At 41.9% G+C, this 15,794-nt stretch overlaps 1 protein-coding gene and 2 non-coding genes across 3 annotated transcripts in view; 1 reads left to right on the forward strand and 2 right to left on the reverse strand.

The window, feature by feature from the left end:
- SEC23A (SEC23 homolog A, COPII coat complex component) overlaps positions 1-8,037 on the reverse strand; it is a 29,689-nt gene extending 21,652 nt beyond the window's left edge. The window contains exons 1-5 of the mRNA XM_063117829.1: positions 7,946-8,037; positions 2,626-2,862; positions 1,239-1,296; positions 983-1,069; positions 97-333 (exon numbers count right to left, since the gene is read on the reverse strand). Of these exons, the coding sequence (XP_062973899.1) occupies positions 97-333; positions 983-1,069; positions 1,239-1,296; positions 2,626-2,846 (603 nt within the window). The 5' untranslated portion in view covers positions 2,847-2,862; positions 7,946-8,037. The remainder of the gene's footprint in view (positions 1-96; positions 334-982; positions 1,070-1,238; positions 1,297-2,625; positions 2,863-7,945) is intronic.
- Positions 8,038-13,074: 5,037 nt separating this feature from the next.
- Positions 13,075-13,238, forward strand: LOC134393848 (U1 spliceosomal RNA). Its single transcript, XR_010025127.1, has one exon. It is a non-coding gene; the product is annotated as a U1 spliceosomal RNA (small nuclear RNA).
- A 445-nt stretch (positions 13,239-13,683) lies between these two features.
- LOC134393849 (U1 spliceosomal RNA) lies at positions 13,684-13,847 on the reverse strand. The gene has a single exon (XR_010025128.1). It is a non-coding gene; the product is annotated as a U1 spliceosomal RNA (small nuclear RNA).
- Positions 13,848-15,794: the final 1,947 nt, after the last annotated feature.

The raw sequence follows: 15,794 nt of genomic DNA on the forward strand, positions 1-15,794 counted from the left end.
AAGACTTAGTTCAATAAGGTGGAGATTTTCTACTTCCATCTTCTAAACTAGATCTCTAAACTAGAAATACCATTTTAATATTAATCTTTTATTTACCTGAAGCTGTTTTGCTGACAGGTCCTTCGTTCCTCTAAAGACATAACTTTTGGAAATTCCTTCACAGCCAAGCTCATGAACTTGCACCATTCTCCCAAAAGTAATAAGCCCCACTAAAGCAGTTGGAGGTAGGAGACTTAATGACATCTGCATGGATTCCTTTAAAGCTTGCAAATCTTCATCTTCCATACAAGTATCAACAACATAAAGGAATATCAAAGGCATCTGAGGTCCACGCTTTAAGTAAAAGTGAACAACAATGAAGTATTAACATTACTGGAAAAAATTAGGACACAGTCTTGGTAAGTAACTACCCTACGGAAATACTCATGTAGAGCTAGCTTCAGAGTGGTTGTATCCACTTTACTCTGATGCTTAGTCTCTAACATGCTCTAATGCATTCACTTGTGCAGACACACTGTCCTGTCCCGTTCAGGTCTGTACAGATATAGCCTACCATGAACTATATAATTGGGAAGGAGGGAAGGAGGTTTCTTATATTAAAAAGTCAATCACAAAAATCTTTCAACAAAACAATAAATAACAAAATAAAGGCTGTACTGCTATGCTGCCTAGCACTCAATGTGTTTAGAAAACACATGTAGAATAGAACCCACACTGACAGCTCCATGGTGGCTAAAGTACCTTTGGGATGTCATCCCAAAAATACCTAGGCTTCTTCCATTTCTGACCGTCACAATAGCTACATCACATGATGCCAGTTATTGCTGAAAGCATATTTCTGGCCTACTCTATTGTACTAGTAAGTGGTGCGCACAACCACCATGAATTGGAATAATATGCTGACACCCTGGTCATCATAGCCCAGTCTAAGCTGCCACTTTGTTTGTTCAATGGTCCCAAGGATTATTATCATGGCTCTTACCTGTACTACATATTCAATACTAGAAAACTGAGGTAAGAGTTCTGCAGGCTGGTTCAGCTCGGATATGCCAGCATATGTAGGAGGAAACTGGAAGAGAAAGTGATTGAACTACATGAAAACTTCATACACAATCTACTTCAAAAAACATAATTATCTACACTGAGCTTTATCCTCCACATGTTAATATTGCTCCCACTCATACCTCATATTTATAACACATTTACTTGGAAGAAAATCTATATAAATTTTATCTTACCTGATTTCTCTGGTAACAAAAGTTGCAAGCCCATAGTTTTGCTCGGTAATCCACCTGGCTACAAATATAAAGTTTAAAATGTTTTAATAAATTATTAATGCACATCAGACACACTGAGGATGCTTCATACTCAAATAGGGATCTACAAAGTTTAGCCACAACTTTTACTCCAATCCCAACTAATTATCATAACCTTTTTACCCTAACCTTTTGGAGACTCTTGGTTTTATTTTAGCTGCTCCTTAATTAGTTGATTTTTTATGCTACTTTTTTATTCATTTACTGTTAGATTTATTGTTTTTATGTGTTTTATTCTGATTCCACTTTGGACCTACCTGCTGGAAAACAAGTTATAAATATTTAAATAAATAAAATCTGACTTGTGCCTTGTCATATACAGTGACAGAAAGTAGAACAGCTATGTTAAACACAGCTGCGCTACTGCAAATTAATTTGCGGATGAATAATTTTGACACTACTGCAAAAGCGAAGCATCATTAATGTAACTTTTTTTTCAGTGATGCAATGTCTTTTGGTATGATATCAAAAGGATCCAGGTATGTGGATTTCAGAGGTACCCTTTTATGCATGGCACTAATTATTGCATATTTTTTTTAAAAAAAACTGCAGTAGATACTGCTGGTGCAGATATGAAACTGCCCTTAAAGTTACTCAATCCTAAACACTCTGCCATCAATCCAGCTATTATTATATCTACAAGCCCAAAAAATTAAGTGTACCTCTACCCAAAAGTCTTCATCATTCACTTCAATAGAACAGAAAGCTCTGCACAAAAGCTCTGTATTCATATGGGGCTCTGAATCAGAGGCATTATGCAGAAATCGTTCCCAATGACTTCAGTGAATTTATCTCCATGAAAATGGCTTTTACATTCTAATCCTAGGAAGGTTACTTCAAAGTACGCCCTATGAAAATCAATAGGCCTTTCTTCAAAGGAGCATGTTTGGAACTAGGGTATCAAGACCACTGAATAAGATACTACAGAATTAAAACTATTTTTGAAGTTACATTTATTGTTCACTATTTTTAACATGGCAGCCATTTATTATTTTCTAGAGCAAGAAAAATTCTGTAGATGGGATACTGTCCTTTCTTAAAGAGCCACTTTGTTAGCTTAATTTCAAAATGTGTAGGTTGCATGTATTGCAGTGGATGTGTTATGATTTTTAAAATCGACCAGAATATCAAGTATCAGATGGTTTTGATGCAGAAGGTTAGGAAATAGATTTGTCTATCCAACTTTAGAAAAAATCTTACAGATAAATGATGATGAGCAACAATATTATGAAAACAACTTCAGCAAAACTTTTTTAAAAATAAAGTACTAATAGATAAGCAAGATGTAAAACTTGTTTATTGGGATTACCATAATGGATTTAGAACCGCACGGCATGTTGTTCTACTGCACAGGACTGGCTCATATTGAATGGGAGGCAAGTCGGGCCGCTCTTTCAGTGGTGTAAACAAAGAGGCCACTGGAACCACCATTCTTGTGGCTTCAAGACGACTGGAAGGCCACACGTTCCAGCTGAATCTAACGCCATCCCTGTCCTCATTCTGCTGAATGAACTCCAGGAAGGTTGTCATAATTACTCTCTTATTTCTGTAACAAAAACATACATTAAATTGAAACAAGCAAACTCTAGAGGATAAATTAGAAACCCAAGCCTTGCTGTAGCCTGGATACCCTCAAGGCCATTCAGATATCTGCACAACCTGCCATCTGGAAACATATGAGCCCAATTTCCATTTGTCATGGAGCTACATGGGGGGAAACAAACAATGATAACTAGGAGCTAACTATTCAATCAGCATCTTAGTGTTATCTGTCATTCTCCAGTAACCTGTCCAAATATTCTTCATTTAGGATGGCTTATATTTGTTATTTTAAAAACACAACCTTGTCAAAAGTTTGTAACAGCTGGAGTAGTATTTAGAGACATAAGCTATTAGCTGCCATCATGAAGCGACTTAAATTGTGAGACCACCAACGAAGTTCAAGCATCTGCTTTGCTAAAGGGGAATGTACATATAATTACAGCTAAGTTATTACTTGAGGTTTTGTGTATGTTAAACCAACAGTTTCCTTTGTTAGAAATTATTTTTAGCTTTCAGTTTTGGAATTTCTGTTGCATAGTTATAATTTTAATGTAGGTTTTTAATTTCATTGTGAGCTGCTGTGCAGGTCCTATAGATCAAGCAACAAAACAAACAAAAACACTACACATGTTGTTAGTGAGTAACAATACACTATATTTTAAGCGGAGAATACGCAGCGGTTAACATAGATGAAGAGATAATGCAACATTTAAATTGCACAATGCACTGGTATCGTGCTGGTGGCATTTGCACATAGTACTGAAGCATGCACTTGTACACTTCCTCCACTTTGCTCCTCTGGCACAGTTGCAACATCAGAAGTTTTAGCTTTCAACTGAACATGGCTGTTATGCTCTAAAACAAAAAAATGTGAGTAGCATTAATTGGTAGAGGGGGCAATCCTATGTCCCCCATATAGCATTCATGGGGGGGGGGGCGGAGAGAAACGATAGTCCGGTTTCCTGGCTCCCCACTTCCTCCGCCTCGTAGCCAGCAGAGAGAGAACCGCACCAGCCACCCCTCCACACTCAGACAATGGAGTGCAAGGGAAAGGGGGTGTTCCCGGGGCAGGGAGGGGAAGAGACCAGGGCAGCTGCACTATGACCTATCCTATGGCTACAGCAGCTTCCTTCCCTCCTATCCAAGGTGCAGCTGCTAGACAGGCAAATTCACTCGTCTAGCAGAAATACAAGGAGCGCCGTGGTAAAGATCGCTTCTGATGTTCTCCCACCTTGGACACTCGGTAACCTCCGAGTTCAAAGGCTGCTGGGTATCCAGGATTGTGCCTTTAGTGAAACAAACTGACTTCAAACTGTGGTTAATGATCCTGGCTTGTTTCACTAAACCACAATTAACACTAACTGCAGTGTGTCTGAGTTTGGGCATAACAATTAATCACAGTTAGTTGAAAATAGAAGCAAAAGCTTCCAATCTTCTTCTTGTGGCCATGATGGAAGAGGAAATGTAAAGGTATTTGAATTTGGAAAGTATTGGACAGAAAAAATGTTTTAGCACCCTCTTTAGTACCCATTACTTCTCCATTCATCACACCCTCCAAACCAGTTTTTACGTAATAAAAATGGTGTTGGTTCTCTAAATATGTGCATTTGCACATAATGCACAGACAGATTTTTGTCACTAAAATATTCACAATCATCATACTGAAAAATGTAAGTGGTGCCTGGCATAACTATAGGTTTACAGTTGATCTCTGTTCTTCTTAAGACACACGCATTCAGCTACAAGAATATTCCCACTGGCACCTCAGTACTACACGTGTGGGGAGGGGGTTGGATGTCTCAGTGAACTCCACATTTTCTGAGTGTGGAGAGGTAGCCATGCACCTGAGTTTGTGCAAAACACAAGAAGTTAACTATCAATGAGGTAACAGTTCTCTTTACATTAAATGCTTCCACTTTTAAAAGCAATTGCTCATTGTTTTTACTTGCTTATGTGTTCTATGAAGAGCAAAGTACACACAACGTGTTGATTAGAATAGTAGTCTTCAGCTTTTTCAAATCTCGGACTCACCTTTAACCCCAATCTGCTATATGGGACACAGGCTTGTATTTATTTTACTTTATCAATCTTACACACAACCCTTCCTTTTCCTTGTTATGCACTTCTCTTAAAATACCTGGATCAAAAAAATGAAATGGTAAATCCCCACTACACCGTTTTAACTCCGTTTACGGGTCCCAATCCACCAGTTAAAAGTCAACTGATTACCAATTTTCCAAACATATACAGTTTGGCTTTATGCCTGATTTTGTCAAAAAGCTTTCTTCCATTTTCTTATTTTGGGGGCTCCCTGACCTGAGTCTAACATTCCCAAAACATGATGCATCTTGATAGGACATAATGTTTGCACTTGAAGAATTATACACATATTTTATTGATGGATAAGCAATTCTAAACATTACCTTCTTGTTCCTACCAACTTCTGGATCTGTCATTCTATACATACTCATTTGGAATTAAAGAAGCCAGTGAATTTATATTTTTCAAAATATATTTGTTTGAGAATACAATACTAGTGAGAACTGACTTTGCCAGATCAGCGTATAAATGGCAATCCATGGTAACCAGAAGCACTATGGTCCAAATAATGGAAGTTTGTTTTGAATGTGGGCTAAATTCAAAGAACCAATTCTGCCATGGACTATGTTTGGCCTTTGACAAGTAACTGGCCCTATTCACAAGATGGGGCAGGGGGGAGGGGCTAGGGGAACTACACTGCAGGGAAGGACAAGAAAAGCACAACACACACACCCCTAACACAACATGAACCACACAGAGCAGTGTGGTTCCCTAACCCATCCCTGTAATGTTGTTCGTTTGGTGTTTTCCCGTCATGGGGGCTGCGGCTCCCAGTAGAAACTGCAGTGGGAATTGGGTTACACCAACCACTCCAGCCATCCTATGCGATGCCGACCAGAGTTTGGCCCTGCTGGCTAGAGTGTTACCAGATGTTCTGGACGCTCTGGTTGGCCATCTCGCTGGTTGCCACTTTTTTTATCCATGGAGCACCCCACAGACGAGATGGTAAGCCACCGTGGAGTATCCATGGTGAGTAATTTACCAATCGTGGGAGGGGGAAAACATCAGTCACACAACACACTAAGCCCACATGGGGCGCTCCGAAATACAACCCACAATGGGTTAGCATTACATGTGAACCCAGCCACTCTTTCTTATCTTTAATTATCCGCCTGTTACATTGGAAATAAAATAATCTACCCCACAGATTGTGAAGAAAACACAGTAAGAATGGTAAAGCACTTCACAAATCAACACCACAATAACACATTTGGAAGTAAGTCTGGCTAATTTCAGTGTTATTTGCAGCGCTCTTTGAAGTAAAGAGTAGTTTAAAAAAGCAATAGTTGCAATCCAACACAGACTCCTAAGTGTGTTTACTCAAAAATAAATCTCTGCGAGTTCAACAGGACTCATTCCTCAGCTTTAAGCAACCTTAGGCATGCTTAAAACATGTAACATGGTCTTAAGTAGACCTAACTCTTGGATTATGACCATGTCAACAAAACAAACATCTCTAATAACTTACATACCCGCCATATCCAGAAAATCTCTTTGGTGTGTACAGAAAGAGCATGCTGAATTTCACAATCTTTATAGAAGCTTCTACATAAACCCCTAGAAAGTTTCTCATGGCTGCATTCTTAAACACGCTAGAGAGCAAGTCCCATTCAATTTGGTGAACTTATTTCGAAGTAAATATGTGTAGCATTATGACTTTTCATGGAGACAGGTGAGATAGTTTGATATCAATCGAACCATTTCAAAAGTGAACATGGAAATGGAACATGTTGCACTTCTGCAGATGTTCAGCCCTTCCTTTGAAGATAATCTCTAATTCCATTTCATCATACCTATTAGATCCAGGAAAACACATGACTACAAATAAACCACATGGGAGAGAGTTTGTTTTTCTGAAAATCCCAGTGGAATACAGGCTATACCTTATGACAATGTATTTCAGCCAATAAAGCCAACTGCAATAAATAGAATCTTTCTTAAAAAATTAAATCATTAGCCAAGTACTCAATCATCAATATTTGACTTGATTGTTTTCCCTCTTTTTAAACAGCCTGCCTGAATGAAATTTGTGCATCTGCCAAATTTGTTCTGGCCTACAAAGTATGAGCCATAATATATTTGTTACTGTTCAAGGTACCAGAAGACAATGTTATTTGAACAAACTGCACACTCACTCACAGCAAAACTATTTGTTGTATGCACCTCATTAGTCCCCAACCACCTAGATTGTTAAAATGTATGCTGCTATTCTCTCTCTTATTTCCTACAAAAAAGGACTATTTAGGGTGTATTTGGGATGTGAGGTGCTGGGTTAGGCTGCTCTCATTTGTGGCTGGACAATCCTAATCGCCTGGCATATCCTTGGCCTCAACGCTGTCCAAATCAAAATCGAGGCGGAGTGGCTGAAGAGAAACCAAATTATGGTCTGGCTCCTCTTAACAGTCCCATTTTCCCAAATGCTCCAATCACTGTATGCTTTAACTCACCCACACACACACACAATTCAAACAGGACGCACTGAATTGTATAGCCAACCTATCACACACACACACACACAAACCCTAAGTACGACAGGCTTAGGGTAGTATCCAATGTTAGCCCTATGTAGAGTAGACCTATTGAAATGAATGGGATAAGTATTGACTCAAGTGTCGTTCATTTCAATGGGTCTGTTCTACTACCCTTAAACTATATTGGGATGGGAAAAGGCGTGAACGGAAGAGATTGAGCTTTTAATTTGCATTCTCGCGGGGCGGGGATAGGGGAGCCTTAAACTGCAATCCTGTGACAACTAGCTCGGGGGGAAATGGAAGGAAACACCTTCCTCCTCCTCCTCCCCAAGCCCAGGGGCGAAAATACGAATCCTGCCCCCTCGCCACGACGTAGCTCAGCCTGCCAGACACCGCGAGCGGTGGGGTCCCCGGTCAGCACCGAGCGAGGCGGCAGGGTCAGGGGGAGGGTCTCCTCCTGCGCTCGCTGCCTACGCCGGAACAGCCTCCCTCAGCCCTTCGTTCCGCCCTACCTACCTGCCTCACCCGCCTCGCTCGCTCCACTCCCTCACACTGAGCCCAGCAGCCCGAGCGCTGCCGACGCAACCAACATGGCTGATGGGAAAGCCGGTGCCACGTCAAAGGGCAGAGCCAGGCCGAGTCCTGAGGGGGGCGGATCCGAGGCCGCCTCGCTTGCTTCACTCCTCCTACTCTTCCGAGGTGCGTGGAAGACGGGAGACAGGAAGGGACACATCCCAGCCACGGCTCCGGCAGTGCTGATGCTGCTGTCGCTGAAGCGGGCGGTGGAGGGGGCGATGGCCGAGGGCGCAGGGAGCCGCGCGTAAGCTTTGCTCCGGCTGTCGCTAGGTTGGAGGAGCGGTAGTGAGGCTGAAGTGCGCGCAGAGAGGAACCGCTCCAGTTTTCTAATAACACCGGTCTTACTCTTTTCGTATCCCAGTTCCCCATGTGGAAAAACAGGGGTAGTATCTAATGTTAGGTTTACTTCGAGTAGACCCATTCAAACAAATGGGGCTTAAGTTAATCACCTAAGTCCTATCCATTTCAGTGGGTCTACTTTAAGTAGGGCTAGTATTGGATACAACCTCAGAGGTTCGCTCCTCAACACTACAAAGCTGCGATCCTATACACACTTACCATTGAATTCGGTGGGACTGACTTCTGCATAAACACCCATAGGAGTGTGCTGTAAATGTATTTCCTTGTAGGAGAGAGGCGAAGTTCTCCATAGGCCTTTGGATTCAAATGCATGTATTATCCCATTTATGTATGCATGTATGATTCTGACAAATCTTCACTTTCTGTTCTCTATACAGAGCTAAATTATTTTGTGAATCGGCTCTACCCAGTGATTATCAGGGCTTCGTTTTCTCCTTTTATTGTTGCTTATTTTATCTATTTACTTTGTACTATGATAGGTTTTTTAATCTATGCGACCCTTAGATTTTAGTGTTTTATATTAGACTTTGTAAGCTGCCCAGAAAACTTTGTTGTGCTGTAAATGTAAGTGCTAAAAATAAAAAGGTACATAAATAGATGCAAACTGATTGAGATGTTGTACTACAGTTGGAATTTCTTGTTCTTGGGGTTCCTGTTTGTTTCAGTTGTCTGTTCTGCTGAAAACTTCAATAAAAATAATTTTACAAACAGAGCACTCCTAGACAGTGTAGTGGTACATATTGAAGTGCAGAAGCTGATATGACAGCCCCCAATAGCCACACCCTCAAGGACAGTCCAAAAATGCACATATAATCACACACTTCAAAGAGCAGCAATACATAGCAGAGTACCCAATTTATTAGACTTAGTTGACAGTCATAAAATAGTGAATTGCAGTGTAGCCGTTAGCAGATGGGACTTTGGCAGGGGAGACCTGGGTTCACATCCCTGATGATCAGTCATGACGTTCACTGGGTGACTATGGGAAAATCACTATCTGAGCCTAGCCTACTTCACAGGGTTATTATGAGGATAAAGTGGGGGTAACCTGCACACATGTATGCCACCCTAATCTCAATAGAGGAAGAGTGGGATACATGAAAGCATTATATAGTGCATAGCCTGCCATTTCACATGCTGGTGAAGCTTATTTTTGAACTACATATGACAGATGGTCAGACAATTGCATTACATTCTAACATACATTTAATGTAAAGGATAAACCCTTTCATGTCTTTTTAAAGAATGCAGGAATGCTTCTTGTCAGATGTAACAAACCGGTATGACTGCCCTTCCAGTCTGCAAGGTAGGGCAGGCTGCAAAACGCACCATCTCTGTATTCCTCAGAGGAAGCACCACCACCACTCACATGTATTTATAATATCCTGTAAGTAAGTCCCATTGAGTACAATAAAGTTAATTCCCAGGAAAGTGGATGTGGGATTGCAGCCTTAGCCCACCCACAAGAGAAGGTAGACTCATGGTTATTATATGGGGGAAATGATAGACCCATTTTTCAGAGCTTCCTTAAAACCAGGTCAACGTGTTTGTCAAGAAGTTCAGTGCATGAGTAAAGCCAACCTTCAGACTATCCCAAGAACAAAATCCACTGCAGTTTCCAATTCAGTATATTTATTAAAGAACCAAGCAGAGAAAAGTCCAGAAATAGTCAATTTTGCTATTAAAATAAAAAGAAACATCAAACTAGCTCACTAAACCTTATTTAGCAGAATCCTAAGAGTAACTCTTAATCTTACTAGTAACTGGAAACTGGTGCAAAAATACATCAGAGGAAAAGAACCATAGCTTAGTGGCAAAGCACATGCTTTGCATGCAGAAGATCCGGTTCGATTGCCGACATCTCCAGGTAGGGCTAGAAAGGAATCCAGCCTGAAACCCTTGAGAGCCACTGCCAGTCTTGGCTAGATGGACCAATAATCTGGCTCAGTATAAGGCAGATTCCTATGTTCTATCCTAACTCACCAAAGTAGCCTTCAGGTGGAGGCAGGGATAAGGCCCACCAGGGCCCTGGGCTTGACTTGGCTCTTTTTACAGCCAAAGGGGGTTGTAAAAAGAAACAATAGTTGTTGGGATGGGCTAGCAGCTCCCAGACAGGAAAATTCAAGCTGACCATTCAATAGCCTGGGAAAACCTGATGATGACCTCCAGGTGATGTCTACCATACTTACTTAGCATAATGCCGAATCAGCCTGGAATGTGTAGAGATGTCCATCGCAGCCTGGTCCTTGGTCAGAGGCCTTTCCAGAAAGAAGTTTGGTTCCTCACACCAGGTAAACATGTTACCCTGGTGTCCTGGCATATAACTTCATAGGTCAGAGGCCTTTCCAGAAAGAAGTTTGGTTCCTCACACCAGGTAAACATGTTACCCTGGTGTCCTGGCATATGACTTCATAGGTCAGAGGCCTCTCCAGAAAGAAGTTTGGTTCTTCACATCATGCTAGGGAAAGTGGAAGGCAAAAGGAAGAGGGGCCGACCAAGGGCAAGATGGATGGATGATATTCTGGAGGTGACAGACTTGACCTTGGGGGAGCTGGGGGTGGCAACGGCCGACAGAAAGCTCTGGCGTGGGCTGGTCCATGAAGTCACGAAGAGTCGGAAGCAACTGAACGAATAAACAACAACAAAAAATGTTACCCTGGTGTTCTGCCATATGACTTCATCACTCCTGCTCTGAAAAAAATCCTGGAGCTGTGCTCGCTCACATGCTCCCTCCACGACACCACTGCTCCTAAGGTTACACAATACAATAAAATGTATTTGAGCAGCTATCTCTGTTTAGAGAGCAGAGCAGTCCTGCCACTCTACACAGGATCATACCATTGCACTACATGTTTAAAAATTCCAGGCAAAAAACTGTGCCTTATCTCCACTCAGTCTTGGGCTTAAGGTTGTCACTCTTTTCCTGAGAAGACTTTTATACAATAACGAGTCAACCAGTGCAGTATTTTCTTCTATTGGGAATTAATGGTTAATCAAGGCCCCATGACACCCACCTACACAGAAAAAAAACTGGGGAGGAGGGGACCCACAATTAATTCTTACATGGGGGCTTAAATGCCTGTAACTCTAACAGATCTGCATTGCACATTGAGCACTGCACGAAACAGTGTTTTGTGTCATAGAGCAGCTATAGTTGGGAAAGCAGCACCTGCTTGAATTTCCCCAGCTTTTTCAGGCATAAGGGCCTCTCTAAGAAAGTGCAGACACTTTGCCATGTACTCTCTAAATTCATATGCACACAACAGTTTTTGACAGGAGTTTAAAAAGCACTGGTATATCAAAAACTCAAGATGCACCTTTTGAGATAGGAGAAACAATAAATTTGCATAAGATCATTTTGTTGAAGAGCCTTAGGTGGTGTATTTGAACAAGTAGGCACCAATTTAGAATTTAGCTCTGTTTTTGCTTCTCTGGCCATTTTTGTCATTGATAAGAGTTGTAGTCCAACATCTGGAGGGCCACAGGACCCCATCCCTGCTTTAAATACTGCATTACAGGTTAAAATTTAACTGGTATAGCTATTTCCTTCTCCACGCTGAGAAATGCTAAAAGCTGCCAAGTGTCGGGACTGTAGATACTGAGGACAATCCTTATAGTTACTATTATGATACACAAGAAGCTACTATGATCATCAAAGACATTCACATACCACCAGTATCAAGGGAAAAGCACAATAACACAACCAACTGGGCACTTTCAATGTTTTGTTACTTCTGGTATTAACACCCATAAATCTACATCCAGAGTCTCTGATTTTCACCAGTTTACTTTCTCAGGATCATATTCATGACCAATGAAGAAAATGTATGCTATTTCTTTATGATCAGTGGTATTTCAGTATATTATTATTATTATTATTTACATTTATATACTGCCCCATAGCCGAAGCTCTCTAGGCAGTTTGCAATGCCCCAGCACCCAAGAAATAAGTGACAAGAACTCTTTACCAGAATACAGTATAGCAAAAATCTGTCAAAATTCATTTATAACTGTTTAAAATGTGTTTCTGGTTTTATTTAATTTTTTAAAAAGTCATCTTATTAAGTACATATAACTAAAAGAAGGTTGAACATATTTAAACAAGTGGTCATGTAGTAGGATCTTATGCATGTTTACTCAGAAATGCCCCATGATGTTCAATGGGCTTACTCCCAGGTAAGCGTGCATAGCAAACAATTGCAGCCTCAATTATGTTTTGAGAGGACGTTTGGGATCCCACGTAAATTTGCCCAGGATAAGGATATAATTAAATTACATAAAGTCTGTTTTTATACCACTGGGGTTATGGAGGCCGACTTGATGTTCGCCTCCCGTGTTGAAAGCATCTCGTTCGCCCGCAGCCTAGCAGGACGGCCCCGTAGAGCCCAGGCAGCGAGCGGTTCATCAAGACCGCCTCTTTCCCCAAGAGCGCGCTTTGGAACGGAGGGCGGAGCCGGAAGAAAGAGGCGAAGGCAGAGGCAGACCCGCTCCTATATGCAGATGAAGAAGCGCCGCAGAGCATTGTGGGGGAGCGGTGCTCGCCTCACATTTGGCGGTATCGGAGCACCCACGAGCCTCACCCGGTGATTTCCCATAGGTGTCTGACTGTCTCTAAGCGTAGGTGGGGAGAGAGCGGTGGGTGCTCGTGTTCGCTGTGCCTTGGAGTGCAGCGGGAGAGGGTGGGTGTGACGATGGGCGCAAGAGAAAGCATACTTACCTGGCAGGGGAGACACCTTGATCATGAAGGAGGTTTTCCCAGGGTGAGGCTCATCCATTGCACTTCGGGTGTGCTGACCCCTGCGATTTCCCCAAATGCGGGAAACTCGACTGCATAATTTGTGGTAGTGGGGGACTGCGTTCGCGCTTTCCCCTGATCATTTGGTTTAAAAAACAGATTTAAGAAGGAGATATATTTTTTTTTTCAAGAGATCATCAAACATTTTCATACTGATCCTGGTTGTTTTAAATAGGTTTTTAAACTATTGATGGTTTGTGTATTGTTTTAAATGCTGATTGTTTTTAGCTTTGTGGAGTGGTAAATAAATGTAATAAAAACTTAACGAAATTCGTTTTTCTTTATCCTCTAAGGAAGGTATTTAAAAACTAGACAGATTCAAGAAACGCTTTTCTATTTTCATAACTTTTTCTTTTACTTTTTCTTCCTTGATGTATTACGCAGATTAAGGAACAATCCATTCTGGTAGTTATTGTAAAGAAAAAATGGCTTACGAGGTCTCGATGCTTACTCCCAACTCCAGTCTAATTTAACAACGTAAGAATGTAATAAGTTTTTAAATCTGTTTTTTAAACCAAATGATCAGGGGAAAGCGCGAACGCAGTCCCCCACTACCACAAATTATGCAGTCGAGTTTCCCGCATTTGGGGAAATCGCAGGGGTCAGCACACCCGAAGTGCAATGGATGAGCCTCACCCTGGGAAAACCTCCTTCATGATCAAGGTGTCTCCCCTGCCAGGTAAGTATGCTTTCTCTTGCGCCCATCGTCACACCCACCCTCTCCCGCTGCACTCCAAGGCACAGCGAACACGAGGACCCAACGCTCTCTCCCCACCTACGCTTAGAGACAGTCAGACACCTATGGGAAATCACCGGGTGAGGCTCGTGGGTGCTCCGATACCGCCAAATGTGAGGCGAGCACCGCTTCCCCATAATGCTCTGCGGCGCTTCTTCATTTGCATAGAGGAGCGGGTCCGCCTCTGCCTCCGCCTCTTCCTTCCGGCCCCGCCCTCCGTTCCAAAGCGCGCTCTTGGGGAAAGAGGCGGTCTTGATGAACCGCTCGCTGCCTGGGCTCTACGGTTCGTCCTGCTAGGCTGCGGGCGAACGAGATGCTTTCAACACAGGAAGCGAACATCAAGCTGACCACAATGGGTAAGATCCAATATTACTCATATATAGAGTAGATCCATTGAATGCATGAGACTTAACTTAGTCGTAACTATCTGAAGTCTCATTCATTTCAATGGGTCTACTCTATGTAGGATTAACGTTGGATGCTATCCTATAGCCCCAGTGGTCGAATGGAGGGAGGGCATGAGTGCTCCTCAGGTCAAAGGGCAGAATAGTACTGACAGCGAACCACACCAACCTGACCGATTGCTACAGTACTAAAAAGTAACGTTCAAAGAAGGAAACGAACCCATAAGAATAAATTATAATTGATACATTTTTCAAAAATAAAATACATAGCAAGTCTACAACTATTGCCTCAAGAATTCACACAATGCCATTCATCCCTTGCACTTTCCAGAAACTCCATGAGGTGGCGCTAACCTAATACAAAATCTCTGGGAATGCGCAAATTAAGCCAAGCCCAGCAGTCTCACAGCGAGAGTCGTGATCAATTCAAACAATAGAAGCAATCTGTGGCATCTAGTTTGTGTATAATCTTTGTTTTAAACTTTTTCCCTCAAGCATGTAAAAGTGTAACTTGGACCCGACACTATTTGTCAAATATAAGCAGACACAGAGGGTTAGGGAACTGTGGCCCTCCACATGTTGGATCCTCTTGTTTGTTTGTTTTGTTTTCTCCCCCTACTGACTTATAATTTTGTTGTGTATTTTATTTTTTATTTTTATTTTATTTTACATTTCTTTTCCTATGTTTTAAAATGTATGTTTTCAACTTTGTAATACCGCCTTGAGGCCCAGTATTGGGCAAAAGGCGGGATACTAATAATAATAATAATAATAATAATAATAATAATAATAACAACAACAACTACTTCCATCAGCCCCACATCAGAGGGACTTGTGGCCCTCAAGATGTGTACAAAATTATGCGCGGCCCGTGATATGGAGAGAGTGGATAGGGACACATTTTTCTCCCTCCCTCCTAATACCAGAACCCAGGGTCATCCCATGAAGCTGATGGGTGGGAGATTCAAGACAGATAAAAGGAAATCTTACTGCACACAGTATATAGTTAAACTATGGAATTCACTGCCTCAAGATGTAGTAATAGCCACCCATTTCGATGGCTTTAAAGGAAGATTAGACAAATTAATGGAGGGTAAGGATGCAATCTTATTTATGTTTAAGCAGGAAAAAAAACCCTACAACTCTCAGCATTCCTCAGTCAGCATTTGCCAAAAAATACACAGGATTAGACCCTAAGGTATTAATGGCTACCAGTGCTGATGGCTCTAGTATCAGATGCAGTATGCCTACGTATATTAGTTGGTGGGGTACATGGGTGGGAAGGTGCTGTTGCACACATGTCCTGCTTTTGGGTTTCCAGTGGGCAGCTGGTTAGCCGCCTTGTGAACAGAATGCTGGGCTAGACAGACCCTTGGTCTGCTCCACCAAGGCTCTCCTTATGTTGAGCTCCAATTCCCATAATCCCCAGACAGTACGGCCAATTATCAGGGATGATGGGAATTGTAGCCCAACAATATCTTTAAGGACAAAGGT

The sequence above is a fragment of the Elgaria multicarinata genome, chromosome 2 (assembly GCF_023053635.1).
Source record: "Elgaria multicarinata webbii isolate HBS135686 ecotype San Diego chromosome 2, rElgMul1.1.pri, whole genome shotgun sequence".
In the NCBI taxonomy this organism is placed as follows: Eukaryota; Metazoa; Chordata; class Lepidosauria; order Squamata; family Anguidae; genus Elgaria; species Elgaria multicarinata.